This window comes from Heptranchias perlo, chromosome 6 (genome assembly GCF_035084215.1).
Source record: "Heptranchias perlo isolate sHepPer1 chromosome 6, sHepPer1.hap1, whole genome shotgun sequence".
NCBI classification, from domain to species: Eukaryota; Metazoa; Chordata; class Chondrichthyes; order Hexanchiformes; family Hexanchidae; genus Heptranchias; species Heptranchias perlo.
This window is the reverse complement of record NC_090330.1, coordinates 1,816,865-1,834,754: the sequence shown is the minus strand read 5'-3', so window position 1 is coordinate 1,834,754 and position 17,890 is coordinate 1,816,865. Positions and strand designations below refer to the sequence as shown.

Below are 17,890 nucleotides of genomic sequence, written 5' to 3'. Positions count from 1 at the left end.
CAGGGTAAATCGCACCAAGAGCGAGGCCATGTTCTTTGGGAACTGGACCGACCGATCCTTTGTCCCCTTCACCGTCAGGTCGGATTACCTGAAGGTGCTGGGGATCTGGTTCGGGGGGGCCGGGGCATGCACCAAAAACTGGGAGGAGCGTATTGCCAAGGTGAAGCAGAAACTGGGACTGTGGGATCGACGATCCCTCTCGATCGTGGGCAAGAACCTGTACGTGGCGCAGGTCTGGCCCCTACCTCGCCCATATCTAGAGATCAAAAATGGACCGTGTCCGCAGGGACACGATGTACAAATCTCCAGAGAAAGGGGGGAAAGGCGTGCCCAACGTGGCCCTCATCCTGATGGCCACCTTTGTGTGCAGCTGCATCAAGCTGTGCACAGACCCTTGGTACACAAACACAAAGTGTCACTACGTGCTGAGGTTCTACCTGTCCCCGGTGTTGAGAAGGATGGGCCTGGCCACGCTGCCACGGAACGCTCCGTCCAGTTGGACCGTTCCGCCCCACCTGTCCTTCGTGGAAAAGTTTGTGCAGAAAAACACCTTTGACCACAAGGTGATCAGCAAGTGGTCCGCACGTAACGTCCTCGAGACCCTGCGGGAAAAGGAGATGGTGGATCCTGTCGGTTGGTTCCCCGAGCAGACTGTCAATGTCATTTGGCAGAACGCCTCATCGCCAGAACTTTCAAACAAGCACCAAGACCTAGCTCGGCTGGTGGTGAGAAGGGCCCTTCCCGGACTCTCAGCGCTACCGCGCGCTGTCCCAGAGGAGGCTGCGGTGGAGACGAGACCATTACCCATCTCCTTCTGGAATGCGCCTTTGCAAAGAAGGTCTGGAGAGAGATGCAGTGGTATCTGTCCAGGTTCATCCCGAGCAGTTCCGTAACACAGGACTCTGTGCTCTATGGGCTGTTTCCGGGGACGTCCACCGAGACAGACATCAGCTGCTGCTGGAAGACCATCAGCTCGGTGAAAGACGCCCTTTCGTCTGCCCGAAACTTGCTGGTCTTCCAGTGCAAGGAGCTGTCCTCGACCGAGTGTTGCAGACTGGCACATTCCAAAGTCCAGGACTACGGGCTCAGGGACGCACTGAGGATGGGTGCGGCCGCCACAAAGGCTCTGTGGGGAAAGGCAACCGTTTAAAGCCTTCCCGCCATTGTATACCGAGGGGCTGCAATCAGGGAAAAATCCCCCTGGGCAGAATGTAAAATTCAAATTGCTGTAATGAATCTGTAATTAATAATCTGTATTGAGTGTAATGCAATGAGGCACCCTAGTGTCATGAACTGTAATTATGTCCAATGTGTTCATTGAACTGTACTTGATGTAACCTGCAAATTGTATAATCTGTATTGTGTATGTTTGGAATGTGATATGAGAACTGTATTGTATGTTTTGCTGCAAATTTTATGAATAAAGTATATTTTTTGCAAAAAAATGTCACTGTAATCAGTTCTTCTCAAAAGAACATTACAGGGGGCGAGACGGGGGGGTGGGGACGGAGATACAGAGAGAGAGAGAGATGGAGATTGATGTAATTTTTTTAAAAGGGGGATCATAGGCAAATAAATGGACTTAAGGTACAGATTATCCATGATCTAATTGAATGACTGAACTGGTTAAATAGACTCCTGTCCTTGGGCCATTGCACAGTAAGACAAGGCCTCAATTTATGATAAAGATCCCATGATTCCATCTCCAGGGAGAGTAGGGGAGTTCTCCCTGGTGTCCTGGGGCCAATATTTATCCCTCAACCAACATCACTAAACCAGATTGTCTGGTCATTATCTCATTGCTGTTCCTGGGATCTTGCTGTGTGCAAATCAGCTGCCACATTGCCTACATTACAACAGTGACTACACTTCAAAAAGTACTTCATTGGCTGTAAAGAGCTTTGGGACATTGAGGTGGTGATATTTGCCAGATGAATTAAGACACCATATAAATAGGAGACTAGGCTGAAGGGTGTGCAGTCAGTGCCCAGTGCAGAGGGCAAGCTCGATGGGCCAAATGGCCTTTCACTCCATTGCATTCACACAAGAACAAATAACCATGCACTCACACAATGACTGCTCCAGCAGTCTCCATTGAAATTTGCACATTTATTTTTAAAAATAATGTATATCCCCCTCCCCACACAAAACTTTTTAAAAAGAACACTTAACAATCTATGAGAATTTACTTTATTCATAATTTTTAATAAAAAACTTTTTAATACACATCTTTTAAACCACGCAACCTTTAAACAAGGCACCCGGCAGATACACACCAATCATCAGAACAGGAGCTGGGATGTCCCGAGACAGGGGGTGATGGCGGTGCTCATTTAGACCGTGGCAACGAAAGGCTAAATCCAGAACTAATATCGGACTGAGTTATAAAATATCTGGGGACATTGGGATTCTCTATCCTGCTGGTTGAATAACTTTCCCCCCACCCCACACAGACAGACAGACACTGCCCCACACAGACAGACACTGCCCCACACAGACAGACACAAACATACACAGGCAGACACCGGCACATGAACCACACTATGCACAGGAAGGAATATTCTCATTTGTTAATTGGACTGACCTCTGCGAGCTGGCCCCCAGCTCCTGATCTGTGGGGGTCCAGCACTGGGCCACGCCAGCGCCCCCAAGACACCCCAATTTTCACCAGCAAGCAACCCAACAGTCAGCATCGCAGCCATGGTCCGATGCTGTGCTCATCCCGGCCTCTCGGGGCGGGGGGCACGACCGGGAAGCCCTGGGCTGAATCTTCTCTCTCTCTTAACTCCCTTCCCTCTGCCAACCAAGGCTGGACCTGGGTAATTTGACAGCAGAGTTGAAGCGGGGACTATTTCGGTTTAGAAGTGAAGCTGCCACATTGGCAAGTCTCACTCAGTCCAGCAGAAATTTGCCCCATGACAATTACAGAGGGAGAGAGAGCAAGAACACACACCGAGGAGATTCAGGACTAATTAATTCATTGCTGCCCCTAATTTCTGCAAAGGCCAACAAAAATGTAACCTCGATATTTTCCCTCCCTTTCTCTCTCTCCTCCCGTTAGTCCCCAGTTATCCCAGTGCTGTTTGTCCACAGAGCTGCCGTGTTATTTAAAGGCACACAATCGCTCTCTCTTTGGCTTGCCGCTTTTGCAGTTCATGTGTGTGTGTCCCACTCCCCATTTAACAGACCTTTCTCGGCTTTAGTCGCTGCCAAAACGTGGATGTGGATGTGGCTGGGGTTTGACTCCAGGGGTATTTACAATTGGGGGTGGGGGTGGTTGGAGCGGGGAAACAAAAGTTCTCTCTTTCTCCCCTCCACCTGACCAAACAAAAAAGAAGCCATAAAAAGTTCCCCCGGAGGGAGGGGGTCACTGTCCCCACTATTTAAATGTAAAAAAGTTTAATTAGGTCCCAATATGCCCATTCTGCTGTTAAATGTCATGATGTTAGCAAACCACTCACACCAGGTTTCTTCACTCCCCTCACTGCAACAATTGACACTTTCAGTTCCTCAGGTGCTGACCGCCCTCTGCCCAACAGCCTGTTCGTCACTGTCAGCAGGAAGGGGAGAGGGGACCACACTCAAATCATCAGGTAGCGATCTCCCCCCGCCCCCCCCAATGCAGAGGTACCAAGGTGAGTCTAGCACTGTCCCCTCCCCTGCTGCGGTCTTGGGTTATCTCGGCAGAGAGGGGTTGGAGGATCGGGACCCTGCAGCGTAAGGATCGGGACCGCGCACCCAGCAGCGACAAGGCACCAGAACGTCGTAGGATGAGGAAGGAAAAGAACAAGAGTTTGGAGATCACAGAAAACCTTGTGGTTTCCCCTCCGCCCCCTGTGGAGAGTGACCAGATCTGAAGGAGCCTCTTTATTTGGCAGGCACCTGAATTCCAGTTTTCAAACCAAAAAAAAGGAAAGATTAATTTTGATTGGAGTGAGGAGGATGGGGTTTATAAACCTCGCAGCCAATCCAGTTAATCTCGACACTGGCAGATCACACACACTGCTCCAGTGTTCTCAGCCCGTTTAGTTTCCCTCCAGTTTAGACCCGGGTTTGGGGAGGGAGCCTGTTTCTAAACCTGTTCACTTGCTGTGGTCAAATGCTGGAGGCGGTTGTGCAAATATTATTCGAGCTCAGTCTGTTTAACATGCATTACGCTTGACTCAAAAGCTTTTGCAGGTAAACGGTGCGGATTTAATCAGCTCTGGGCTCCTGTCGTCTCTCGAAAGACCCAGGCCCAAAAATGCCCTCAGAGCTGGAGAGACGATCGATTCCTCCAGCCTCAGTCCGACTCAGTCCGACTCCACCCCAACACTCTCAATTTCAATATTCCACAGTACTCACCTTCTGCCTCCCCTCCTCACCCACTGGGAAGAATTCAGAGGAGGAGTTCACACAAACTGTTCTTTTAAAAAAAAAACACAGCCCACCCAATATCGCCCAGACTGGATCCAGGATAAACCAAACCACCTTGGGTTCTCCTCCCTTGGACAGACGGCACGGGGGAAGAACGGAGACGTCAAGTTTCCTCCACTCTGACTGGCGATGGGGTTAGGTTGCTTCTCTCTCCTCAACACATGCAGCATTCTGATACCACTGCAGTGCTGGGGGAGCGAGTTTAGAAACTCTGGATCTGACTGGGGCGAGGGAGGAAGACGCCTCGTAGATTGCATAAAAAAAATTAAGACCAATATTGTATGTTACTTGAAAAATGTCACCGCTGTTTTTTGCTCAGGACCAGTAACGGAGACAGAGGTCTGGGGAATCCGTTTCCCGCTCCCTGGCTGGGATATAAAACAGATCTAAAATCAGAGGGAATCCGTGCTAAAACATTACAATGGAATTAGAAACTACAGTAGGTCAAACTGCTCAAGACAGACCCCAGCATCCAGAAGTAGAGATAAATGCCAAGGAAGAGTAGCTCCCACACACACACACACACACACACACACACACACACACACGTCCACTGAACAGACCCACACATTCGATCGACGGGACATCAGGTTTTTTTTTGAAAGCTGCATTTTACAGCGAGCAAATCTAAACTGTTCTCAGATCTCGAGCACGTGTTAAAATTGTACTTTTGTGATTAAACCAAGCCCCAAAGCAGCATATTTGTCTTCACCCCTCCTAGACCAGTGGTACACCATCTCCTCCCACTAGAGAGGGGAGGGTGGGGGGTGTCACTGCGTAGGCAGGCAGCCCGCCCGCTAGTGCCATTTAGCTGCAGTCGGGTGTCTAGCACCGAGCGATCCTCTGTGTCCCACCGATGAACTGATAGTCAGATCTTGCAGCTGCACAAAGCACGGTTTAAAAGACAAAGTTTGTCAGTTTGACCCCTCTCTATTGACGTCTTGTTTAACCAGATCGCTTTAAGCAAATCAGTCCCCAGTATAGACAAGTGGGCAGATCGTTGCTGAGCTCTCATCTACATTGTAAGTCACTTCACAGAATTATTAAATTAAAAAAAGAGAGATAAAGTCCCACCAACATGCGAGCTCGACGGCACCTCGTAACTTTCCGTTAAACAGGATATAGTCCCCACTTATCCAGGAAGCTGCCTCTCTGTTTAAAAAGGTCCCAGTGGCTCCTTGTGACAGCGCCCACCCAAAGACTCGGGTCTTGCGGTAGAGTTCTCCTTTTGGTTTGTAGGAGGAATTTTGCTCGAGGGAAGAGTACAGGCGGGCCCGGAATTGGGCCGTGAAGAGAACCGTTCCCCCCCCCCCCACTCCGCGGGACGGGACGCGGGCGGAGGGGGGTGGCGGCTAGGGGGCGACGATCAGCTCCCGCAGGTAGGTGTGGGTCAGGCTGCGCAGCTCCTCCAGGGCGTAGTCCTCCGGCATGGGCAGCTTCCGGATGTGAGGGGCGAGGAGGCATAGAGGGACGTGCTGGAGGCTGTGCGCGCGGTCTCCAGGCGAGTCAGCGCTGTGCTGCATCCCCAGCACCGTGCGCAGCATGTTGGCTATCTGCTTGGCCATGTCTGGGGGAAGAGGGAGAAATAAAGGTCAGAAGCAAATCGGCAAAAAGCAACATTACTGCGACGTGACAACCACCAGTAGAAATGATCAGAGCCACCCCTCTCCCCACCTGTGTGATGCCCGTCTCCACTCAAGGGTGATACCAGAACTGAGTGTTAGACCCATCAGGAAAGATTGAACAGGCTGGGGCTCTTTTCTCTAGAAAAGGGAAGACTGAGGGGTGACCTGATCGAGGTCTTTAAGATTATGAAAGGTTTTGATAGGGTAGACGTGGAGAAGATGTTCCCACTTGTGGGGGAGACCAGAACTGGGGACCATAAATATAAGATAGTCACTAATAAATCCAATAGGGAATTCAGGAGAAACTTCTTTACCCAGAGAGTGGTGAGAATGTGGAACTCGCTCCCACGAGGAGTAGTTGAGGTGAATAGTATAGATACATTTAAGGGGAAGTCAGATAAACACATGAGGGAGAAAGGAATAGAAGGATATGGTGATAGGGTGAGATGAAGTAGGGAGGGAGGAGGCTCGTGTGGAGCATAAACACCAGCATGGACCTGATGGGCCAAATGGCCTGTTTCTGTGCTGTACATTTGATGTAATTCAAAGAGAACAAGGTTAATTGGGACTAATTGGATGGCTAGCTTATTCAAAGAGCCAGCACAGGCACGATGGGCCGAACGGTCGTCTCATGTGCTGTACAATTTTTTTCTGCGCCCCCAGCTACTGCTCTCAGACCCGTACAGGGTGCGCGAAGGGCGGAGTTTACGGTACAGTCAGTGGTGAGAGTACAGACTGTCGGCGGCATCATCAATTGGCAAATACAAAGAACGCAGAGTTTCTTTGAGGGGGTCACGCCATTGTAAGCTCAAAAAGATCAGCCAGCGTCCTATTAAACGCAGAGAAACTGCCGCTGCCCAAACTCCCAATAAACGTTATTACATTTATTACAACAGTGAATACACTTAAAAAAAAAGTACTTCAGTGCCTGTGAAGCACTTTGGGACACCCTGAGGTTGTGAAAGGCACGATATAAATACAAGTCTTTCTTTATGTTCCCATGCAAGAATAAAAAAGATAAAGATGTCAAACTTGTACCAGACTGTGCCAGTCGATCTTTGGCTGAGAGACACTCGATCAGCTCTATCCGGCCGCACAGGGACATCACATCACTGTGTATTCTCTCCAGTTCATAGGTCGGACTCTCCACCTACAGAATGCACACACACAAAAGCCAGGCAGTTAACTATACACAGAGCTTACTCACTGCGCTAAGAAACAAACCCCATTTCTGGGGGTCTTTCCAGAGGATGAGACCGGGGAGGACATTGAAGCAGTCAGCACCAGCACGTCCCAGAGAAGCATTCCTGGATTGAGGGATATGGTGAGAAGGCAGCATGGGGTGGGGGTCAAACCTGAAAATGGAGTTGACGAAAGGCCTTTTCCAGTTCCGATAAAGTTTGAGACCGACCCGTCTCGCCGGGCGCGGGGACTACGTGACCCGTCTCGCCGGGCGCGGGGACTACGCGACCCGTCTCACCGGGCGCGGGGACTACGCGACCCGTCTCACCGGGCGGGGTGATATAACTTGCCTCTCCTGGTTTATAAATGAGAACACCGTGCTGGTGGATGAGAAAATTCCAAATCAGGCCAGGAGCTGAGGGAGACCTGTGCCAGTCTACTGACCCCGTGGGACCTGTGCGGTAAATTGAAATGCTGCAGAACCCATCTTCCAACACAGGATGGAGGGAGCTCCAGTGTTTACAGCTCTCACAGGACCTTTAGTGAAAATAGCTCACCATAGCATCACAGTACTAGACTGGAGCACAGATGTCAAATCCCTCTGGGACTTTGCTCGATTAGTGCTCTTACAAAAGCCAATGGGCTATTCAACTACAAGAATCATCACAACCTACCCTCCATACTTGTGCATTTTTTTTTAAGCAGGAGTCAGTGGATAGTAATCAGGCGTGGGAACCCTGGTCATTATCTCATAGCTGTTTGTGGGATCTTGCTGTGTGCACATTGGCTGCCACATTTCCTACATTACAACAGTGACTACACTTCAAAAAGTACTTCATTGGCTGTAAAGTGCTTTAGGACACATTGAAATACAAGTTCTTTCTATCCATTAATTACTAACATCTCTTTTCTGTCCTTTAGCCAGCTTTCTACCTACACTGCCGCATTCCCTTTCATATTGTGTCCCTTAATTTTTCCAGTGCTGCGGTGTCAGAGGTTCCACATATAGTGGCTGAGACGTTAAACCGAAGACCTGTTTGGCCATTCGGATGGCCATAAACCTGAAGAGCAGGGGGCTGTTCACCTGTTGTCCTGGCCAACATTCATTCTCCCCACAACCAACCGCAAAAACAAAACCAACCATTCATCCCATTGGCAGACGGGATCTTGCTGTGCGTAAATTGACTGCTATACTCGCTTAAAAGAACGGGGGCTAATTAAGGGCAGCCAGCACGGATGTTAAAGGCAAACTTTCTGCTTGTTGTCCAAGCAGAATTGCCTGCTCACCGTGACTGTGTTTGTACGGTTCGCTGATCGAAAGAACTGCACTGTGTCCCCGGTCAGTCGTCCTCACAGGGACGAGAGACACCCTCCATCCCTCACAGCCAGGTCTCACCTCATCCCCGATTCCCCGCACCGTTTCCATGACGCGGATGTAGTCGAGGAAGACGGCTCCGGCTGTGTCCCAGTCCTGTATCTGTGAGCTGCACTCCGGCAGAGCGAGCTTCCCCAGGAAGTACTTCAGGTAGCTGTAATTGTCATTGATGATGGCGTCTGGCGAAGGAGGGTTAAAAAAAACAATCAGTAAAACAGAGATTAGATACTCGGTCAGATCCACAGTCTTATGACCCTCCAGGTCCCTCAAGGCGCCCCCCACACCCCGCACAGATACAGTTAAGTCCTTATATTTATTCTCGGCAGTCAATTTGCACACAGCAAACTCCCACAAACAGCAATGCGATCTGTTTTAGTGATGTTGGTTGAGGGATAAATATTGGCCAGGACACGGGGGGAGAAATCCCCCGCGCTTCGAAATAGTGGCTGTGGGATCTTTTACGTCCACCTGAGAGGGCAGACGGGGCCTCGGTTTAACTTCTCTTCCGAAAGATAAGCCACGCAGTGTGGGACTGGAATCACGTGTAGGCCTGACAGCTTCCCCTCCTCCAGTGAAAGGAACCTACCACCCATGTCCAGTCTGTCCTGCATGTGACTCCAGTCCCACACTATGTGGTTGACTCTTAATGCCTTCGGGGCAACCAGGAATGGGCAATAAATGCAGCCTTGCCAGTGTTACCCACATCCCAAGAACAAATACTTTTTAAAAAGGACATCAGTGAACCAGATGGATTTTTACAACAATCTGGCAGTTTTTAAAATGATCATTTTATCTGGTGCCAGCCCACAAATTACCAGATTTACTGACCTTAATTTCACTACTTGCCCTGATGGGATTTGAACTCTCCACCTCTGGATTGCTAGTCCAGTATCGGTGTACAAACATGAGCATCACACAGTTAAAAACAGCCTTGCATTTATACAACACCCCCATCATGTCTCGAGAAACTCTGCAGGGTCTTGCTTTGCTCCAATTCACACTTCAAAAGTAATTAATTGGCTCGAAGCGTGTTGGGACGTCCCGACGACATGAACTTAAACTCAGGTTCGTTCATTCTCCTCTTTATTTGCCGAACTACTTTGGAAGTTTGTACATAATGAGGCAAGGACGGAAACAAAACAGATCACCGTCCCCCACCACCCCCCCTCCCGCTCACATGGAAACCAGATGAGCAGGTAATCTGTGCCCCAGCACAAACCTCTGGCCAGTAGGTCTGTGCGAAGAGATATATTTTCAGGAAAGTAAGCCCGATTTAAGACTCCCACAGACGGTGATGAACGGGGTAGAACTTTACCCCAATGAGCACCCGGTGCACAGACACTCAATTGGTATTTCTGACCCATAACGGGATGTTGTATAAAGGATGTGATAACAGGACATTTAGAAAATATCAACGGGATTAGACAAAGTCAACATGGATTTATGAAAGGGAAATCATGTTTGACAAACCTACTGGAGTTTTTTTTTGAGGATGTAACTGGTAGAACAGATAGGGGAGAACCAGTGGATGTGGTTTATTTGGATTTTCAGAAGGCCTTTGATAAAGTCCCACATAAGAGGTTAGTGTGCAAAATTAAAGCACATGGGATTGGGGGTAACATACTGGCATGGATTGAAAATTGGTTAACAGACAGGAAACAGAGTAGGAATAAATGGGTCTTTGTCAGGGTGGCAGGTGGTGACTAGTGGGGTACCGCAGGGATCAGTGCTTGGGCCCCAGCTATTCATAATATATATCAATGATTTGGATCAGGGAACCAAATGTAATATTTCCAAGTTTGCTGACGACACAAAACTAGGTGGGATTGTGAGTTGTGAGGAGGAACATAGGAACAGGAGTAGGCCATTCAGCCCCTCGTGCCTGCTCCGCCATTTGATAAGATCATGGCTGATCTGTGATCTAACTCCATATACCTGCCTTTGGCTCATATCCCTTAATACCTTTGGTTGCCAAAAAGCTATCTATCTCACATTTAAATTTAGCAATTGAGCTAGTATCAATTGCCGTTTGCGGAAGAGAGTTCCAAACTTCTACCACCCTTTGTGCGTAGAAATGTTTTCTAATCTCGCTCCTGAAAGGTCTGGCTCTAATTTTTAGACTGTGCCCCCTACTCCTAGAGTCCCCAACCAGCGGAAATAGTTTCTCTCTATCCAAAGGAGGATGCAAAGAGGCTTCAAGGCGATTTAGACAAGTTGAGTGAGTGGGCAAATACATGGGAGATGCAGTATAATGTGGATAAATGTGAAGTTATCCACTTTGGAAGGAAAAACAGAAAGGCAGAGTATTATTTAAATGGTGACAGATTGGGGAATGTTGATGTACAAAGGGACCTGGGTGTCCTTGTACACCAGTCACTGCTTGCTGCACCTGAATGTTTGCTTTCAGTTAGGAAGGCAAATGGTATGTTGTCCTTCAGTGCAAGAGGATTTGAGTACAGGAGCAGGGATGTCTTACTGCAGTTATACAGGGGCTTGGTGAGACCACACCTGGAGTATTGTGTGCAGTTTTGGTCTCCCTAGCTAAGAAAGGGTATACTTGCCATTGAGGGAATGCAGCGAAGGCTCATCAGACTGATTCCTGGGATGGCAGGACTGTCGTATGAGGAGAGACTGGGTCGACTCGGCCTGTATTCACTCGAGTTTAGAAGAATAAGAGGGGAGCTCATTGAAACATATAAAATTCTGACAGGGCTAGAGACAGACTGGATGCAGGGAGGATGTTTCCCCTGGCTGGGGGTCCAGAACGAGGGGTCACAGTCTCAGGATACAGGGTGGGCCATTTAGGACTGAGATGAGGAGAAATTTCTTCACTCAGAGGGTGGTGAACCTGTGGAATTCTCTACTACAGAAGGCTGTGGAGGCCAAGTCACTGAATATATTTAAGAAGGAGCTAGATAGATTTCTGGACACAAAAGGCATCAAGGGGTATGGGGAGAGAGCGGGAATATGGTATTGAGATAGAGGATCAGCCATGATCATATTGAATGGCAGAGCAGGCTCGAAGGGCCGAATGGCCTACTCCTGCTATTTTCTATGTTTCTATGTCACTGCGCAGGAAAGACGACAAGCAGAGTTGTGGACTGGCTGGACGGTATGTGCAGTGGCAGCTTCTGGGTTACCCACAGAGAGAAGCAGGTGATTTAATATCTAGCCCAGAGGAAGGTTACAGAATTACATAGAATTTACGGCACAGAAACAGGCCATTTGGCCCAACGGGTCCGTGCTGGTGTTTATGCTCCACACGAGCCTCCTCCCTCCCTACTTCATCTCACCCTATCACCATATCCTTCTATTCCTTTCTCCCTCATGTGTTTATTTCACTTCCCCTTAAATGTATCTACACTATTCACCTCAACCACTCCTTGTGGGAGCGAGTTCCACATTCTCACCACTCTCTGGGTAAAGAAGTTTCTCCTGAATTCCCTATTGGATTATTTATGGCCCCTAGTTCTCCCCCACAAGTGGAAACATCTTCTCCACGTCTACCCTATCAAACCCTTTCATAATCTTAAAGACCTCGATCAGGTCACCCCTCAGTCTTTTTTCTAGAGAAAAAGAGCCCCAGCCTGTTCAGTCTGTCCTGATAGTTATAACCTCTCAGTTCTGGTACCATCCTAGTAAATCTTTTTTGTACTTTCTCCACTGCCTTTACATCCTTTTTATAATATAGCAGGTTGAGAGTGTTGGGTTGGACACTTTGCTTTTTCCAAATTTGAGCTCCTCCAAAACTCTGCTGCCCGTATCCTAACTCGCACCAAGTCCCGTTCTCCCATCACCCCCTGTGCTCGCTGACCTACATTGGTTCCAGGTCCGACAACACCTCGAATTTAAAATTCTCATCCTTGTGCGCAAATCCCTCCATGGCCTCTCCCCTCGCTATCTCTGTAACCTCCTCCAGCCCTACAACCCTCCGAGATCTCTGCGCTCCTCCAATTCTGGCCTCTTGCGCACCCCCCCGATTTTAATCGCTCCACCATTGGTGGCCGTGCCTTCACCTGCCTCGACCTTAAGCTCTGGAATTCCTTCCCTAAACCCCTCTCTCCTCCTTTAAGACGCTCCTATCTCTTTGACCAAGCTTTTGGTCACCTGAACGAATAAAAAAAAATATCTCCTTATGTGGCTCGGTGTCAAATTTTGTCTGATTACGCTCCTGTGAAGCACCTCGGGACGTTTTACTATGTCAAAGGCGCTATATAAATGCAGTTGTTGTCAGACTTGCTGGGTGTTTCCCCAGATCTCTCGGTGTTTGCCGTTACCTGACGCGAGGTGCCTGATCACCAGCCGGTGACAGGTGTTCCAGTGACCCGCCTCGATCAGGTGCAGTGCCTCCCTGTGGACATCGCCGTCTCGGTGCGCCCTCAGGCTCTTGGCGTTGTGGATCCATTGTGCCGGGATGCCGAGCTGCTCCTGCAGGAACAACTCCTTCTCCTTCAGCTCGTCCGTCTCCTCCAGCGAGCAGTGTCGGTTCAGCAGCTCCCGCACTGCGCTCCCCCGCTGCCTGCAGGAAGAAAGCTGCTCGTTCACCTGCCTCTGGCACAGGACGAAGCCTCAACCCAAGTCCCGGGAAAGGAGTGAGCCCGCAGTCCGCACCATCCAAACACCTTCATCCCCTGAACCACACACAAGTAGTTACTGGCTGTTCAAGGTTCTCTTAGCGAGTTCCCCTGCTGGCAGAGTTTAAAATCCCACTGCCCCACTCTCTCCCCATAGCCCTGTATCAATCCCAAACTAATCCCACTGCCCCACTCTCTCCTCATAGCCCCGTATCAATCCCCAAACTAATCCCACTGCCCCACTCTCTCCTCATAGCCCTGTATCAATCCCAAACTAATCCCACTGCCCCACTCTCTCCCCATAGCCCTGTATCAATCCCAAACTGATCCCACTGCCCCACTCTCTCCCCATAGCCCTGTATCAATCCCCAAACTGATCCCACTGCCCCGCTCTCTCCCCATAGCCCTGTATCAATCCCAAACTAATCCCACTGCCCCACTCTCTCCCCATAGCCCTGTATCAATCCCAAACTGATCCCACTGCCCCACTCTCTCCCCATAGCCCTGTATCAATCCCCAAACTGATCCCACTGCCCCGCTCTCTCCCCATAGCCCTGTATCAATCCCCAAACTGATCCCACTGCCCCACTCTCTCCCCATAGCCCTGTATCAATCCCAAACTGATCCCACTGCCCCACTCTCTCCCCATAGCCCTGTATCAATCCCAAACTGATCCCACTGCCCCACTCTCTCCCCATAGCCCTGTATCAATCCCAAACTAATCCCACTGCCCCTCTCTCCCCACAGCCCTGTATCAATCCCAAACTGATCCCACTGCCCCGCTGTGTCATATTCCTGTATCTTTGCTTCAAATAATAACTATATTTCCCTGATAAGATGCAATGTTCTCTTCCTCAACCACTCTCTGTGGCAAAGCATTCCATGCTCCAACACCCCTCTGAGTAAAGATATTTCTCCTATCCCCTCATTCGCTCAGTGACTGTTTTAAATCGATGATCCCTCATCACCGACTCCCCAACCAGTGGAGTATTTCTCGATTCACTATTAAAACCCTTTGCCATTTTGAAAACCTTGATTACGTGTCCTCTCAGCCTTCTTTGTTCCTGGGGAAATAGTCCCAATATCCCAAGTCTCTTCCCATAACTAGAGTTTCCCACCCTGGTGAACTTACTCCAGAACGCTCTCTGGTTTTAACGCCCTTTCTATAGTGAGGTGCCTAAAGCCGCACACAGTCCTCTAACTGTGACCTAACCAATGCGTTGTACAAATTTACGACCACTTCACCCTGACGCACAGTGCCTGAAGGAAATCTGCCCACGTTTCGTAAAAAGGGGAGAGTCCCAATGTACCATTACTGGTGCTCGGGGAGTGACTTACTGAGCATCAGGAATGTGAAGCAGGACGAAGATAGCCCACTCCCAGAGGCCGGCGCCCTCCAGCTGGGCAGCATAGCTGGTGTGCACCAATGCCTGGTGCTTCTCCGACAGGTGAGTGTAGTTCAGCGCCTGAAGCACCATCCAGAGGTGCCAACTCAGCCGGTAATCCAAGTGGTCGGGGGTCACAGTTCTGGGATTGAGCAGCGGATGCAGCTCGTGGTGTCTGTGGAGAGGAGGGACAAGAAAGAAAAACAAGTGAACTAGGGACCATAAAAGATAGGAGCAGGAGTAGGCCATTCGGCCCCTTGAGCCTGCTCCGCTATTTAACGAGATCATGGCTGATCTGATTTTTATCTCAACTCCACTTTTCCGCCTTTTCCCCATATCCTTTGACTCACTTGCTGATCACAAATTTGACTAACTCAGCCTTGAATGTATTCAATGACTCAGCCTCCACAGCTTTTTGCGGTAAAGAATTCCAAAGATTCACGACCCTCTGGGAGAAGAAAGTCCTCCTCATTTCCATATTAAATGGGCGACCCCTTATTCTGAGACTATGCCCCCTAGTTTTAGATTGCCCCATGAGGGGTAACATCCTCTCAGCATCTCCCCTATCGAGTCCCCTCAGAATCTTGTATGTTTCAATAAGATCTCCCCTCATTCTTCTAAACTCCAATGAGTATAGACCCAACCTGTTCAATCTTTCCTCATAAGACAACCCTTCCATACCCGGAATCAACCTAGTGAACCTTCTCTGAACTGCCTCCAATGCAAGTATGTCCTTCCTTAAATAAGGGCACCAGAACTGTACGCAGTACTCCAGGTGTGGCCTCACCAGCACCCTGTACAGTTGGAGCATGACTTCCCTGCTTTCATATTCCATCCCCCTAGGGCTAAATATAAAACCAGAAATCTGAATCGGCAAACTGAGGAAATGCACAGCAGGTCCATCAGACCGTGTGGGAGGGGAGGCAGCTCTTTTGCTCAGGCAGAGAAGTGAAGGTGGACACGTGTCTGTCCATACACGGGAGTAGGATCCAAATTAAAACGCTGCCAAAGAAATCCGGATAACTGGGTTAGTGACAAATCCCGATGCAGACTGCGGTTAGGAGGAAATTAACCTCCCTCCCTCCAGATCAACGCATGGGGAACAGAGTGTCCCGGCTGCGGGAGGAGGTTAAATGGGTGGGTAGAGTGTACGTGGGCTGTACCTGGTCTGAGGATCTAATACTCTCACTGCGGAGGGTCCCCATACCTGTCACTGTAGAGCTTCAGTAAATGGTAACAGATGTCCTGTTGAGGGGATTCTCCTTCTTCACTCTCAGGGGCTCCGATCAGGTCGACATTAGTATCCTCCAGATAGGGGGGCAGTGGGTAGCGGGCGTACTTCTCCACTTCTTCGCTGCCCTGTGAATTCAGCAGGAACTTTAGACGACAGAAACCGCTCGTCTCTTTCCACTCCCGCGCCTCAACCCCAGGGGGGGAAAAAAAAAAACACTGTCTGGTGTCCTGGCCATCATTTATCCCTCAAACAACACCCAAGACAGATGACCTGGTCATTTATCACACCACGAGGACGGCAGCCTCGAGTCAGAAGGTCGTGGGGTCAGTAGGTCACTCCAGCACTGAGGGAGCGCCGCACCGTCGGAGGGTCAGTACTGAGGGAGTGCTGCACTGTCAGAGGTGCCGTCTTTCGGATGAGACATTAAACAGAGGCCCTGTCTGCCCTCTCAAGTGAATGTAAAAGATTCCATGGCACTATTTCGAAGAAGAGTAGGGGAGTTCTCCCCAGTGTCCTGGCCATTATTTATCCCTCAACTAACATCACAAACAGATGATCTGGTCATTATTGCTATTTGTGGGATCTTGCTGTCCACAAATTGGCTGCTGCATTTCCTACATTGGCTGTGAATCGCTTTGGGACGTCTTGAAGCTGTGAAAGGTGCGATAGAAACGCAAGTTCTTTCCTTCTACTCAGCCCCAGATGTCTGGCGCAGACAGACAGAGAAAAACACACAGGAAACAAAACTGTCTGGGGTCCGGTGTCCCACAGACAGACAAGAGTTCAACCTACACCAGTAACCAGGGAATCGAGCACTGGCCCCAGAATTGTAATACTCGTCTTTTCTTTCATGCAAACAGAAAGCTGACCGTGTTTCTTTCTCCCATTTCCCTGAAACGTGCTGTCAACATTACCTGAAAGGCTTTGCTGTACATATTGAGCGCATCAGCGATGGAGGCTCTGGGAGGCAGCATGTACCAAAGGTGGACAGCGAGGCAGCGTTTCCAATCCAGCTGTGAGCAGATGTTAACGTAACCCTCCAACGATTTCCACACCTACATAAATAAAAAGAAACAAACTGCAACGTACACATTCGATCCTGAAATCAGACTCCCGCTGGGGCCCTCACCCCCACCCAGTTACCTCGCTGTTTGGACAATAGTCATGTGAGCCGCACAGCAAGTGTTGGCAGGCTATTCTAGCATGGAGTGCATCACAGCCAAGCCCAATCCATTATCCTCCACGTCAGTCTAGCCTGATATTACGCCCACCCACCCACTCATCCCACAGCCAAGCCCAACACTGTAAACAGAATCATAGAATGGGACGAGGCCGCCATTTAGCCCATCGAGCCTGTGCCGGCTCTTTGAAACAGCAATCCAGTTAGTCCCATTCCCCTGCTCTTTCCCCATAGGCCTGCAAATTTTTTCCCTTCAAGTATTTATCCAATTCCTTTTTGAAAGCCACTACTGAATCAGGCAGTGCATTCCAGATCGGAATAACTCGCCACATAAAAGAGTTCCTCATGTCGCCTTTGGTTCTTTTGCCAATCACCTTAAATGTGTCCCCTCTGGTTCTCGACCTTTCCGCCAATGGGAATAGTTTCTCTTTATTTACTTCATCTAATCCCTTCATAGAATCATACAAAGTTATGGTACAGGAGGAGGCCATTTGGCCCATCTTGTCCCTGCTGGCTGAAAAACAGCTTTCCAGCCTAATCCCACTTTCCAGCTCTTGGTCCGTAGCCCTGTGGGTTACGACACTCCAGGTGCACATCCAGGTACTTTTTAAATGTGTTGAGGGTTTCTGCCTCTACCACCCTCTCAGGCAGTGAGTTCCAGACCCCCACCACCCTCTGGGTGAAAACATTTCTCCTCAGCTCCCCTCTAATCCTTCAACCAATTACTTTAAATCTATGCCCCCTGGTCACTGACCCCTCTGCTAAGGGCAATAGGTCCTTCCTATCCACTCTATCTAGTCCCCTCAATTAAATCTCTCCTCAGCCTCCTTTGTTCCAAAGAAAACAACCCCAGCTCATCCAATCTTTCCTCACAGCTAAAATTCTCCAGCCCTGGCAACATCCTCGTAAATCTCCTCTG

The 17,890-nt window shown here is 49.4% G+C and overlaps 1 protein-coding gene across 3 annotated transcripts in view; it reads right to left on the bottom strand.

The window, feature by feature from the left end:
- Positions 1-2,176: 2,176 nt before the first annotated feature.
- nup98 (nucleoporin 98 and 96 precursor) overlaps positions 2,177-17,890 on the bottom strand; it is a 76,749-nt gene continuing 61,035 nt past the window's right edge. For all 3 annotated transcript variants that reach the window (XM_067985573.1, XM_067985574.1, XM_067985575.1), the window contains 7 exons: positions 16,706-16,846; positions 15,765-15,916; positions 14,511-14,732; positions 12,876-13,117; positions 8,620-8,777; positions 7,080-7,191; positions 2,177-5,983 (listed from right to left, as the gene is read on the bottom strand). In XM_067985573.1, coding sequence (XP_067841674.1) covers positions 5,769-5,983; positions 7,080-7,191; positions 8,620-8,777; positions 12,876-13,117; positions 14,511-14,732; positions 15,765-15,916; positions 16,706-16,846 — 1,242 coding nt within the window. In that variant the 3' untranslated portion in view covers positions 2,177-5,768. The remainder of the gene's footprint in view (positions 5,984-7,079; positions 7,192-8,619; positions 8,778-12,875; positions 13,118-14,510; positions 14,733-15,764; positions 15,917-16,705; positions 16,847-17,890) is intronic.